The 13,434-nt window shown below is 34.1% G+C and overlaps 2 protein-coding genes across 5 annotated transcripts in view; one reads left to right on the top strand and one right to left on the bottom strand.

Annotated features, from left to right (window-relative positions):
• Window positions 1-10,162, top strand: part of LOC139958664 (steroid 17-alpha-hydroxylase/17,20 lyase-like) — a 78,511-nt gene extending 68,349 nt beyond the window's left edge. For all 3 annotated transcript variants that reach the window (XM_071955911.1, XM_071955913.1, XM_071955914.1), the window contains exons 3-5: window positions 1,163-1,315; window positions 1,938-2,042; window positions 3,146-10,162. In XM_071955911.1, coding sequence (XP_071812012.1) covers window positions 1,163-1,315; window positions 1,938-2,042; window positions 3,146-3,474 — 587 coding nt within the window. In that variant the 3' untranslated portion in view covers window positions 3,475-10,162. The remainder of the gene's footprint in view (window positions 1-1,162; window positions 1,316-1,937; window positions 2,043-3,145) is intronic.
• LOC139958665 (SWI/SNF-related matrix-associated actin-dependent regulator of chromatin subfamily D member 1-like) overlaps window positions 1-13,434 on the bottom strand; it is a 135,248-nt gene that overhangs the window by 116,878 nt on the left and 4,936 nt on the right. Inside the window, exon 2 of one of the 2 annotated variants that reach the window (XM_071955918.1) lies at window positions 10,184-10,240. The exons of the other annotated variant lie outside the window; for it this stretch is intronic. Within the exon in view, the coding sequence (XP_071812019.1) occupies window positions 10,184-10,240 (57 nt within the window). The remainder of the gene's footprint in view (window positions 1-10,183; window positions 10,241-13,434) is intronic. 2 annotated transcript variants of the gene reach the window in all.

Genomic DNA, 13,434 nt, shown 5'->3' with positions numbered 1-13,434 from the left:
ACACTTCACAACCAATTTATTTAAAGGTTTTCATTTACTAAAGTATATGTCAGGACTTTGATGGATAAAACACCTGGCGTGTGAAGTCTTTATTAAGATGTCTGGATCAAAATTGTAAATTTCTCTTGACACAGGTTGTGATTGACATCTAGGGTTGGGGTTTACATTCATGTAAGGGTAAGTTTGAACAGGTTGTTTGGGACTCCATCACTCGGCTAATGATCACGAGCTATTCCATAGCTTTGCACTTTAGTCATAGCAGGGGGTATGTGTGCCAAATAAACAGAAGACTGGGAGTTGATATGACTTTCGCTCGGGATCAAAGGGGGCTATGTTACTAAACGTCATCATCCAGTTAAGCAATTCCATTTCCATCCAAACAACCCTCATTTAGCAGGGCCCAGTGGGGTGCCCGAGTTGAAAGAGGGACCCTGAGATTGTTGACCACCCTTGACAAAGCTTGTTTGCAATAAGATCTGTGGATGTTTGCAATTCAATTAGAGGAGTAAAGTGCTATGTACTGCAGAGGTCATCATTTTGACTTTCAGATTCCTTTCAGAGCTGGCAGAAAGGAGACCAGTTTGCTTTTAACAAGAGGCAATTACTTGATTGAGAAAGATTATGGGAATGTTACCTGAATTAGGTAACTAATCATGTGCTTATGTAGAGACACTTTGTTCCTGTTTGACACATTTTAAAATGTTTCCATTTCAGTCAGCTTTCAATAAGCCTCATTAGGAGGTTGTTTCATGTCATCTAAAGAATCAACTAGGTCACAACTGGATTGCTGTAAAAAGCAGAACGCCTTTAGGGTAAATGTATATTTCCCTCGGGGAGTATCTACCACAAAATTGATCATGGGAAAGCACATCCAATGTTTCCAGGGTGTAGTAACTTTCTGTCGTTACCACACTATGGCACAGTTTTGAGAATAGAGAACAGAAAAGAAGAAAAAAAACTTTTGAGAGAGTGACAATAGTGTGTGATAAAATGAAGGTACATGTTGGTGAAAGTAGCATGTTCCATTATGTCTCAGGATGGGCCAAATTTTGCACACATGAACAAATTTATGATACAATAGTTGTATTTTACCAACGATGATTTTGGAAAGGATTACCAGAGCAAATTGTTAATTTCTTTCATGTTTATTTTCTCTTGAAAGGGAGTGACACAATTCTGAATGCACTGTTATGGATGTTTCTGTACCTCGCAATATACCCTGAGGTACAGAGGAAGGTACAAGAGGAGCTCGATGATGTCATAGGACGTGACAAACTACCGACGTTACAAGACGAGCAAAATCTTCCTTATCTCTGTAAGTACGATTATGATATCACACTACAAACCAACATACAGTACTTATAGGTATATCAGACGTGACAATGTGATTAGTTGTGTCAGAATGTCAGATGAAACAAAAGCTCCGATGCAACAGGGATGGTGGAAGAAGTTTCAAAGAAATATCATTTGAAACGCTTTATTCGGAAGATTCAACTGGTGAATAGAGTTAGGACATGGACTTTGGAGGCATTACTGCCTTGTGGTAGTGGGCTTTGAGGGTAGACTGACAGATTGCAGCATAAACTGTAACTAAAAATTGTTTGACAAATCTAAACTAGATGTTCATCAGGTAAAGTTTACAAACTGAAAAATACAGTAGTATGACTGTGGAGAAAGAACAAGGAACATTATCGATATAAACTGGTAAGTACTGTACATAAAAAGATCAGAATATTTTAATGAAAGAAAAGAGGATCTTGAAGTTTACAATACTTTCCGTGCCGACTGTTTTGAACTTTGTGATGTTATGTTTAATATATATTGGGTATGAAATAGTACTGTAAAGTCTTGAACTATCCCCCCAACTGGTTTTACTTTTCAGATATGTATGCTAAAACTTTTATTACATTTATTGGTTTTTGTTCGATTGGTTGCAGGTGCTGTTATCTACGAGACCATAAGGTTCAGTTCCATGTCCCTCTTTGGTGTTCCTCATGCTACAAAATGTGACACTATCATTGAAGGTCACTATGTTCCAGCAGGTAAGCTTCATCATATTTTATATATGGTTATATGGTTGTATATATGGTTGTATATATGGTTGTATATATGGCTTTACATGGTTATATATGTTTATACATGGTTATGTATGGAATATGGTTGTATATGGTTGCATATATGGTTTTATATGGCTATATATATGGTTATATGTGGTTGTATATATGGTTGTACAAGGTTGTATACATGGTTGTATACATGGTTGTATATATGGTTATTTATGGTTATATATGGTTATATACTTTATATACAGTTGCTATGGCTGATTATAATTGTAATCAATGTAATCCCTTATCATACAGTAATCTTTCAATCAGCCAAGGTAGATGCTTTCATGCTTTCTTACTGTATAATTACTAGTCAATTACATGTATACTGTAAACATATATAGATAAATCTATATGTTCAATCACGTCTGGGATGCTCCACAATATTAGCCCTGTCAATCCATCCAAACATTAAACCTAACTGTACACATAACTACAGTAGGCAAGACAACTGTTTTTGCTTTGTACTGTTTGCTGTACAAAATATGAACTACTGTACAGTACCAACTACATACCAAATCTGATTTAAAGTAGTTGGCCGCCGCATATGGAATGAAAAGAACATGATTGATCAGGTATGAAAGGTCAAATGTTTAACTCTCATTTTACAACCATCCTTTGACTTTAATGGTCTGTTAACTGGATTTATTGAATTTTATTGGAAAACAAAAGAAGAAAAAATTAATCATGTAGTAACTTGAACACTGCGCAACATTCTGGGTGCTTGGTCCAAAAATGAATTACTTATTGGGCCTTTGGAAACTCTTAAACAATAAGAAAAAAAACTCAAGAGCCATTTAATTTAAAAGTCCACACACACACCTCCCCCCCCCCCCCCTCTCTCTCTCTCCCAATAAACCATTTCTGGTCATGGTATAGTACTGTACATACAGTAACATGAAAGCAAATCAAAATGCTAGTTTTTTTTTATCTCCCCTTTGGTCTCCAACCTTCAATCACCCTCCAACATTCTTTCCTAGAATAAGTTATCAATACTAGGTGCTATAGTTTTTAAATTTATCTTTTCCTCTCCTTTGCAGGAACTCAAGTTTTGGCCAACTTTTATGCTGTAAACCATAGTACTGAAAACTGGAGCAATCCTGAAGAGTTTGATCCAGAAAGATTCCTAGACAGAGATGGAAAATCCAGAAACTTGACAGAATTCCCTTACTTCATGCCTTTTTCTACAGGTAGGCGAGCCTGCCTTGGCAAAGACATTGGAAAGTCAGAAATTGTGGTACTGACAGCTTGTCTTATGCAAAGATTCACCATCAAGTTGCCTCCAAATGTGATGCCTTCTACTGAACCAGATATTCATTTTGACTTGGTGCCCAAACCATTCAATGTTATAGTAGAAGAAAGGCTGTGAGATGATAATTGTTAAAAAGATTATCACGATTGAAGAATTCTGAAATGATTTCACTGGTCAGAGGGTATATATACAGTGTGTTTCAAGTTTTCAATTGTCAAATATTAATGCTTGGGTGCATCTGAGAGAGCGCTGTGATCAAGTGGTTAAGGCAGTGGACTTGTGATCTAAGGCTTGCAGGTTCAAGTCCTGGTCAGATAATTACGTTGTGTTCCTTGGACAAGGCACTTTATCTCTATTGCCTCTCTTCACCCAGGTGTATAAATGGGGACCTGTGAGATAAACTGTCAGTTTGGCGCTGTTTAGCTGCTGCCATGTGGAGGGATTGTTTCTATGTTTGACAGGTTATCATTGACCAGGGTAATATTGTTATGCGCCTTGAGCACCGCTATCGGTGGATATGTCTGCGCTTTATAAATCCTCAATATTATTATCATTAAATTATCTGACTCGTGACAATAAAAAAATTAGAAAATTAAGAGATGAATATTACCACACAGTTACTAATGAGTTGAGTTGATAATGTTACAAAAGCCGATTCAGTACCTAAATTTAATGCTAGACAATTTTATATTTTTTTTGTATGCTACTTTTTTAATATCCCTTACATTAAGTCTTCACTGCTACATGATTCGAGGCAAGTGACCATTTGAACCATGTGCTATAATTTCTTGAAAATAATACAGACTATGCAACATGTATTCTTATAATATCTTATTTTCTTTCCTGGTCTCACAATTTATATTTATCTACAGTACTACAAGGTTTCACACATTCTTTCCTTAAAGAAAAGGAATAGGCAATTTGAATCAGTATCACTGTGACTATGAAAATATATCACAAGAGTCAAAATATGTTACAGGTAACTCCCGTGTATAACACGGCCTTAATTCACAAAACATCCGACTGTCGTTGACAATTCTAGTTAATTTGTGTGCATTAAAGACAGCTTCTGTGCAGGCTTCTTTAATAGCTTTGACATCGCTATATAAGTATTTTATTGAAATAATGATGATAAACTGAAATAACAGGTCAGACTGAAATAACAACTAAAACTACTCTGAAATAAAGGGCGAAAAAAGTAAAAACTTTTGTATCTAGTATTAAAAATTTTTTATTTTACAACAAGTCATGAGGATACTGTGGTTTTGTCTTCAGTAAAAAATTCTTGCCTCCATACCAGACATATGGCTCCATTTTAATGGCAGCACATTGTAAACCAGTGTGATATGTTAGGAAAGCAAAACATTGCTTGGCAAAGTAATAAATTATCTCTTCCACTTCTGTTACACTCTAAAAGATAGTTGACCTGCTTAGATCTTACTAAAATTCTGAAAAGGAGGATGAGAAAATCACAAGAAATGAGTTCATTCCATTCATGTTTTTTTCAAATTGATACTGAAATGATTGTCTTCAGTGTTTCTTTTTTGCATGTGTTGTTGTATGGTCAATCAACTAACAAAGTATACACCACAGTGAGTACAGTATATTATGTGCATATCTAGCAATTCTAAGGATGTCTTTAAAAGTCATGCATGTAGTACACAATCTATTGTAATGACTGAATACATTCATACCAAAAGTAGATATATCATATGCAGATGGCCATGTAGAGTATCCATAGAACCTTCATAGTAAGGCACAATTTAACAATGCAGTATCAAACTTTGCATATTCAAATAAGTAGTAATAGTTGGAAAGATTTGGAAAAGGAATTCTAAACCATTTTCACTCCATGAAATGAACTTGCTGAAATCTGTGACATAAGCTCTAAAATTTGTGTGTTGAAATTTATAAACAAAATATCTATCGGAAGGGCAACTTTGCAGAGTGTCTTAACTTAAGCAGCTACTGTAGCTAGCTCGTTTTTTGTGATGATGTAAAATAGATTGATTTTATTTCTTTTTCTTGAGACATCTCACGGGAAGAAAAAAAAATCACTGGCGGGCAGCATGTTGCCCGCCGGCTGTAGGTTGCCCACCCCTGCCTTAGACCATCCTTCCTTTGCTAGTTAACATGACTTTGCATTGTTCAATCCACTTTTTGAACAATGTCTTGTATTTTGCAATGTTGATGGCAAAAGTACTGAGTCTTGTCCGATCATTGATATTATGAACTGAGGTAAAAACACATAAACTGGGTATTTAGTATTTTTGTTATGTGTCAAAAGTACTTTTTACAAACATAAGAGATCCACCATGCTGGGTACAGGATGAATTTCAGGTTGTGACACAGTTACAGTACAGAGATGAATGCAGGATTGTACAGTATAAATTTGTAAATTCTCATGTTGACAGAAGTTTACAGACAATTAAACTACATAAGTTACTGTAGTTACAAAATGAGTCGTCATAATATTAAGAGAGATACTTTATTTGTAAAAATTGTTAATTGTCTTCCATTTCATAGTCAAATAGTTTGAGAACTATCTATTTATATTAAATTACCAAATTGTCTAATTCTTGTAATGTATTTATGACTCCTTCCACAAGTTTATATCCACCACCAGTTCATTGAGTAGTTAACATGAATGTCATGAATGTGACAAATGTATTTCATTAATATTGCTACCATTGAAATATATTCAGTAAAATGTTTTTTTTTGTTTTTCTTTTTGTGTAGAAACAAATATGCAAACCTTTGTTTATTTTCAAGCAGCTTGTTATATAGCCATTTGACTTTATAAATCATTATTTGTATCATAAATAATAAGTATCGAAATCTCTAATATTTGGCTGTTTCCAATGATTGTATGTGTATATAAAATTGTATGTTTCGATAGAGTGGACCTGTATTTTGAGTGATTGTATGGAAGGAGAAATATGACCTTGACTAAAAAATGAAAACAAAAGAGTAAGTACTGCAAGACAAAAGTTCAGTAATGGCATTCTGTTGAAAGTTGTTTTTCTTTCTTTCTCTCATTTTTTTCTGTTCTTTTTATTTATTTATTTTTGTCTTTTATTCATTGGCTAAAGCATAGTATTCCATTTTCTTAAAATTATTGTTGCATAACTAAATTATGATTTACTTTGCTTCCAATATCTTCTTCTTTTGTTTTTTGCATAACAGTGTAACGAGTAAATAACATACCTTGGCAACACTCACAGAAAATAAATCGACTTTTGTTTAATAATGCTGATTCTACTTTAATTATTTTACTTTCTTTTTCCCACAGCAGCATTTTTGTGTTTAAATTTTGATTAATTTCATGATGCTAGATGTCTTGATGATTATTTTTTTCTTATTGCTAAATTTCCTGATGAAAAATTTCTGGATGCTAATAAAAAACTGTAGTCGATGACTCATTAATAATAGGCAAAAATATGTAGACTTAGTTTGATGAGTTTCAATTCTATATTGAGTAATATTCTGTAGGATTAGTAAGCAAACAATACAAGAACAATAGCTATTTAAAGTAGCACTTTGAGTTGATCTTGGTAAATTTTTCATTTTTCAAAAATATTTGGCACTAAAATTCCTCACCAAAGCAGTTTAATAATTAGCTTAACAATGCAAATTCACTAGTTTCAACAGAAGCACCTATGTAACCTTCATTTCTTGACAAAATGTAGAAAGTTGTCTTAATTTGACAATTGTGAGTGATACATACATACAGTATTAGTCTGGTAAAGTTATAATTAAGAATTAACAGCTTTCCCAATCCTCTTAACTTTGAACACCTTTAATAAAATCACCTTGACAATAATTTGAAGAAGGAGAGGGGAGTGGGAAGGGGAAGGGGAATGGAAGGAAGCTGGGAAAGGAGGAAAGGTTAGTGGACGACGAACCTATTCAGTAACTTAACATAATGGCAATGTTTAATAGACATAACTTTGTCTTTTGATGATTAAGGTAAAAAGTTATTGATTCCCATACAAGTGATTCATGTAGGGTACATTTGGAAGACATGGAAATAACAGCCTCTAGACACACATGAATATCTTCACAACCAAACATTTAAAAGGTCAAACTGAATGCAAACACAAGATTTTCATGACGTATACCATTCGGCCAAAATGTTCTATAGGGTGGTGAGTATCCATGTCTACTGTAGCAACAAACAGTAAAGATAATATTATCCTAGTGCCCTCTGCAATTACACCTTCAAATTGTCCAATATATTATAACCTGACAAATATGTTGATGTTCCATAGTGAGAGCCCATCTTTTTTTAGACAATTTTCCAGAGATAAATAGCCAGATAAGGGATTTTTTTTTTCCTTTTCCCCCTGACAATTAGCAGGGAGAGAAAGTAGAATCCATTTTACATTCCAAGAGTCTTATCTGTTTATTGAAGATGAATAAACAGTACTGCATGCAAAACAAACTTTCGCAACCAATTTGTTATAACTACATCAAAACATTGCTGTAGATCAAAGGAATCACCAAGTGTGTACGAGAAGAGACAGGAGATGAAGGCAATTGTCAGAGAGATGTCTGTTCGGTCTGGATGTCGGTTGCAACAGTTACAAGATAAATGTTATAGTTACTGTGTCACCCAAACCCATAATGAAGCAGTTTGGTACGGGGTCAAAGGACTCATCTGCTTAGTGAAACTAACCTCAAGTGTGTTGATGTTTTAGGTGATTTAATTGCCCTTGACTAGTCAATCAATTAAATTCTTATAATGTCTAAACGACAAGAAATGTTTACCTTTGTCTAAGCCTTTTGAGGTTCTGGTTAATGCAATGTTCGTGAGGGATACAAGACACAGAAGTTACAATGAGGAGATTCTACCATGTGTGTGTAGATGATGTTAAACAAACATTTGGATGTGTGTGAGGTTTGAACCGAAGGAAACATTTATGTTCCCCATATATACAGATTCGGGAAGTTTGACAAGTTTACATTAACTTTAATACTCTGTAATGCGCAGAGACATACTTTGAGATAACAATAACAGCAGCGCAATGAGTTATCATTTGGGTTGTTTCAAGTAAAAGGGAGAAAAAACAAACCACTGTGAGAATAAGAGACAAAAGAAGTGACATAAATTCATACAGTCAAATTCTTGAACTAAACTTGAAAGCCAAGAAAGAAATTTTCCCCTATTGTTCTTCGGCAGCTGTTAATTGATTTCAGATATTGATGAAAAATCAATCAATTTGATTGCCAACAACTAACAAGCTTCCCCACTTATACTTTGTTACTTGATCTTGCAAACAAAGCTTGCAGTAATTCATCCCTATAGAGCTGACCAGTAAGCTTTGCAACAAAAAAATTGTAAACGTTTGTTCTACGGTTAATTAATTGTAAATTAATTACAACAGTTAATAATTAAGACCATTTCATGTCTGACAGATAACTAAACCTATTGGTACAACTTTCAGACATGCAAACAGTTCATGTTTAAAGTAAAATGATTGAAATCACTCAGTCATATCTAACATTATACATTCATCTTAATATTGAACAACCAACTCAAATATTTGGCCAATATTAAAAGAAAGTCCAACGGACAAAGTTAAAACAATTGTTACCATGCAAACATCACAACTTTTTTACATCAGGAGCTTGAGGAAAGGTTTCACAAGGGTCATAGAAATAGTGTGCACACCCTTTATTCACATCACATGATTTACATTATTTGGATACAGTTGTAGTTGACGAGGGTGGATTTCCTTTCGAGTCATTAAAAACACTATTTAGCAACTTGGACAGCAGAACAAGAACGGCAAAAAAGAGCAAATATAAATCTTCAAGTTTCAAGGTCAGCAAAGAGGCAAGAGGGATAAAATCACGGACCAAGGAAACAGCTCACTTAATACATTCACAACTTCACTACTGGTGTCATCTGGTGTCAAAGTGATAAGAAATTTGGCCTAAAACGGAAAAATTTCTGTGCAACAGGTCAGGACACAAATTTGACCAAAAACAGAATATATTTTGTTCAAAATGATGTTTTCAAACTCAAAGCAAAATACATGAAACATGTTTGGGAAAAGCTGCAGATAGGCACAATCATTAAAGGCACAGTAAAAGTACAGTAAAAGCAAAGTTTCAAAGGTGTGTAGTGTAAGGGGTGTATCTGTGATTATTCAATCAAACTAAAAATGTTATCAGTAGTTTCATTTATACAGTCAAAAAATTTGCTAAGTAGTCATAAATTAATCAAATATGTTCTTGTTATTTCCACGTTTTAGTAGGGTGCGCTAAAAAAAATCCCCAAAACTTTAGTGGTACATGCAGTACAATGTTTCAAAGTGACATTTCACAAAAGATTCTTTGTTCTCTATTAGGTGGAAAATACATATTATTGGACTGAAGCGCTGTAAGATATATGTAACTAAAATTCTTGACACTAAACATTTCTCCTTTAAGTCGTGTAATTCAGTTTAAGCCAAAAAAAATAATACTGTATGTTACATTCTCCTCAGACTTGATCCCATCTGCTTTGTTTCATAGTAAGCTCTTGTATAATCTGCTCTTGGCAGGTACAAGGTATTAAAAAAAATGGACTTCTATGTCATTGTAATATAATTTAATCAACAACACAGCAACTGCATATAAAAACACAACCTATTATTTTGTCTTTCTTTTTCTTGGCAAACGAATGGTGCATGCACATGTAGGTTGGGAAAGCCTTTTTTCTTCTTCCTTTTTAAAAAAAATAAAAATAAGAATTTATACAGTTGAATTTGATTGACTGACAACCTCAAATTTCCATGCAGAAAAAGCAGCTTGTTTTTTTTTTTCCATTCAGTTATACCTGCTTTGACGTTCCTGCAGACTGAGTAGAACTGGAGTTGTGGGTTTTACTGGACTCCTAGTACATCAGTGGGAACAAAATGAATGGAAACAGAAGAGTCAGCAATTGAACTTTTCAAAAGCTTTGCCATAGACTAAACAATGTTAATTACTGTACCTTCAAAAATTGGTTCACAACAAACTTCTTGGCAAAAAATGGTGTTTTCTATGGCAAATCTGACTAAATTATGAATGCATAATATTTGTGATCAAGTTATACTAAAATTTGCTGCAGTCATATATCGTTACAACAATCTTTAACCACAAACAGTAAAGGGTAAGAGAGTTTTTTCATGCATCAGATATTTTTTTTGCATTTTAAGCCCAAAGTGCACTTACCTTTTGACAAATTCAAATGTAGAACTTGCAATACCTGTTTCGCCTTTAACCTGAAGTAAGATCTGTCTCACTTTACTTTGAAAATTACAAATTATCTGGTCTGGTTGGCACAAGAACAGGAAATAATTAAATTTTCAGATATTGTTTACATGTGTGTACTGTAGCTCTGCAGTTTGTCCAAAGTTATAAAATACTACAGATGTTTCCTACATGTATCAAAATTAATATGTCTTTGCACTTAGACATAGCATTTAGCTCTGCAATATACTGTCAGAGAAACTATTTCCTTTGGAGATCCATAAACTATTAATTTCAACCTTCTAGTGAACACCCCCCCACCCCACCCCCATGCAGGCTTGACATGACATTGATAAATGTTCTAATCATATGAACAAGTACTCACAAACAGGTTTAAATCTTGAATTGTTTGGTCCAAAATGAGATAACAATAAAGGCACAGAGTGGTTTTAGAGTTCTCTCACACTTTGTGATCTATTGTGGGACAAGCATAGTGCCAAAACTCTCCAAAAGGTTCATCAAATCAGATGAATTTTGAAATCTGTGTAAGACTGATAGGTTCGGTAGCATGTGTAGCATGTTATTATGACCATACGCAAAGTACGTATATATGTAGGTAAATATTTAGTGTGCTCAGCAATACATATTTACATGACAATCCATCAGCTGACATTAATAGCAATTATACATGATCATGAACATATAGCCTGGCACATTGTTGGACTTCGTAATCCCTATTCCCTCCAACTTTATGATAAGCTGGTTGCCATGGTTACAGCTACAGTATAGCAATTCTGATGACATGTACTGTACCATAAATAACACAAGCACTTGTCTAAGTTCTCTCATAGTATCATTAATTCAGTTTTTGTTAATTTCACAACCAGCTTTAACAAGAAGTACCAAATGGAAAACTGAGAGTGGGAATTAGCAGTCAGAGATATGTTAAAGTCCGGTTAATAATTTTACTGCACAGACAAACAGAAAAATAAGGGAATAACTAGTTTCTAAAAGACTTTTAAGAAAAATAAACCTGAATAATAGTTTGCACAGCTAAGAAGTCTAGACTGCAAACAGTGAATATGAAAGTATGATGGTCACATGATGAGAGCTAACTTTGCTTGATTTATGAAATTAAAGCATCATATACAACACAGACATATTAAAATACAATGTAGTTAGAAACAGTGATTTGTGTGTGTGTGTGTGTTGTACTATAATTGCTCATGTTAAATTTGGTCTAATATGCATTGCACACTAATGCACAGTACTGATAATAATTTGGCATGATCATCTTTTTAATTTGGCATCATTCATATTCCTTCAGCGCAATCACAACTGAACTTAAATATATTTTTCCTCTAAAGCTCATTATATTTAGGCACATTGTCAGACTACTGTCCCCTACAAGGACCACTGTTGAAGCTCAATTTGGCTTACATTGTTCAATGTAGCTGTTACACTGTATGCTATATTGGCTTCCTACATACAATATTAATGTTACTGTGCGGCAGAGTAATTCAACAGCAATAACAATAAATTTCATGTCATCCTCTCTCTCTAAGAGTAAGACCTGGTGACCTTAAACATATTCTGGACATTTAATGTATTTAAAATTAAACAAACAAAAAACAGAAATGTACACAAGTGACAGGTTATGAAAACTGATGACTTACAACTTTGACAAGAAATTGATGCTCAATAGTTTCACATTTAACTAGATCTGCCTACAATATGAGGCTATTATGTAACACTGTTTTCATTTGGGATTGAATACCATGTGTCATTGTGATGGAAACAAGATTGTGGAGGGTGGAGAAGTTGTGAAATACGCCAAGAAAAGTTATTTGACTAATGTTTAGAAAACACTTCTCATTAAATACATTTCATTATAGCTACTTACCGTATTGGTTCTGTGATTAGCCTGTCTGAGATATATACTGTTGGGTCAATAACCACTGTCAACTTGGTACAGCAATGTTCGTTAAGTAAAAAATGTAGTTTTGTCTCAAATTTTTCCATATTAAAACAGATTGACTTAAGTAGTATTTTTCTAAGAAAAGGTAACTCTCCTTGATCACCAAAAGTTTTCTCACACCATAGCGGACTATCACAAGTAAACAGCTAAACTGTGATGGTGATATTACATTAGAGCAAAACTAAAAGTTTCGGACAATGTTTCGGAACGTACACATCGGCAGATTAATTGTATTACCTATAGTTGTACACATGAGATGGACATTAAACATATATATTTCGTTATAGTGGCACTTAAATACAGCTTCTTCCTGTTTTAAGAAATTGCCTTTGTTCCAAAGTGAAAGCTCAAAGTTTAAATATTGTTCCCTTTAAATAACTCATTATGTACAAGGCTTGAGCTTTCCCTCTTGTCTTACTCTAAATAAGCAAGGATGAATTATTTTGCTCACAACATATTAGAAATGATCATTCAACACTGAGGTTGTATTAATTAACAGGTAACATACTTCTTCATGAAGTACAGTACTAATAGCAACAACAGGGTCCTTAGGTATAAATGTAGAACAACCCATCACCTCTGAATGAGTTTAAACTGATAATTGAAAGTATAACAAATCCAACACATCAGTTTTGAACCTGAACCTTTTGGGACCTGAATGATCATCAATACACATTTGGCATTCAGTAAAGGAATCATCAATTGACTTCCCAAATGTGTTAATGGTAGGAAGTTCATTAGGTATGCAGATGTGTACATTTGCACATCTGTTACTTACAAGAAAAGCTGATGCTCCCATTTTATAGGTACACAAACATCTGACCACCTTCTCAAGCCAGACAAAAGCGAGACCATTACGAGATGGGATATGAAGGACA

The sequence above is a fragment of the Apostichopus japonicus genome, chromosome 18 (assembly GCF_037975245.1).
Source record: "Apostichopus japonicus isolate 1M-3 chromosome 18, ASM3797524v1, whole genome shotgun sequence".
Lineage (NCBI taxonomy): Eukaryota > Metazoa > Echinodermata > Holothuroidea > Aspidochirotida > Stichopodidae > Apostichopus > Apostichopus japonicus.
This window is presented reverse-complemented; position numbering and strand designations above follow the sequence as displayed.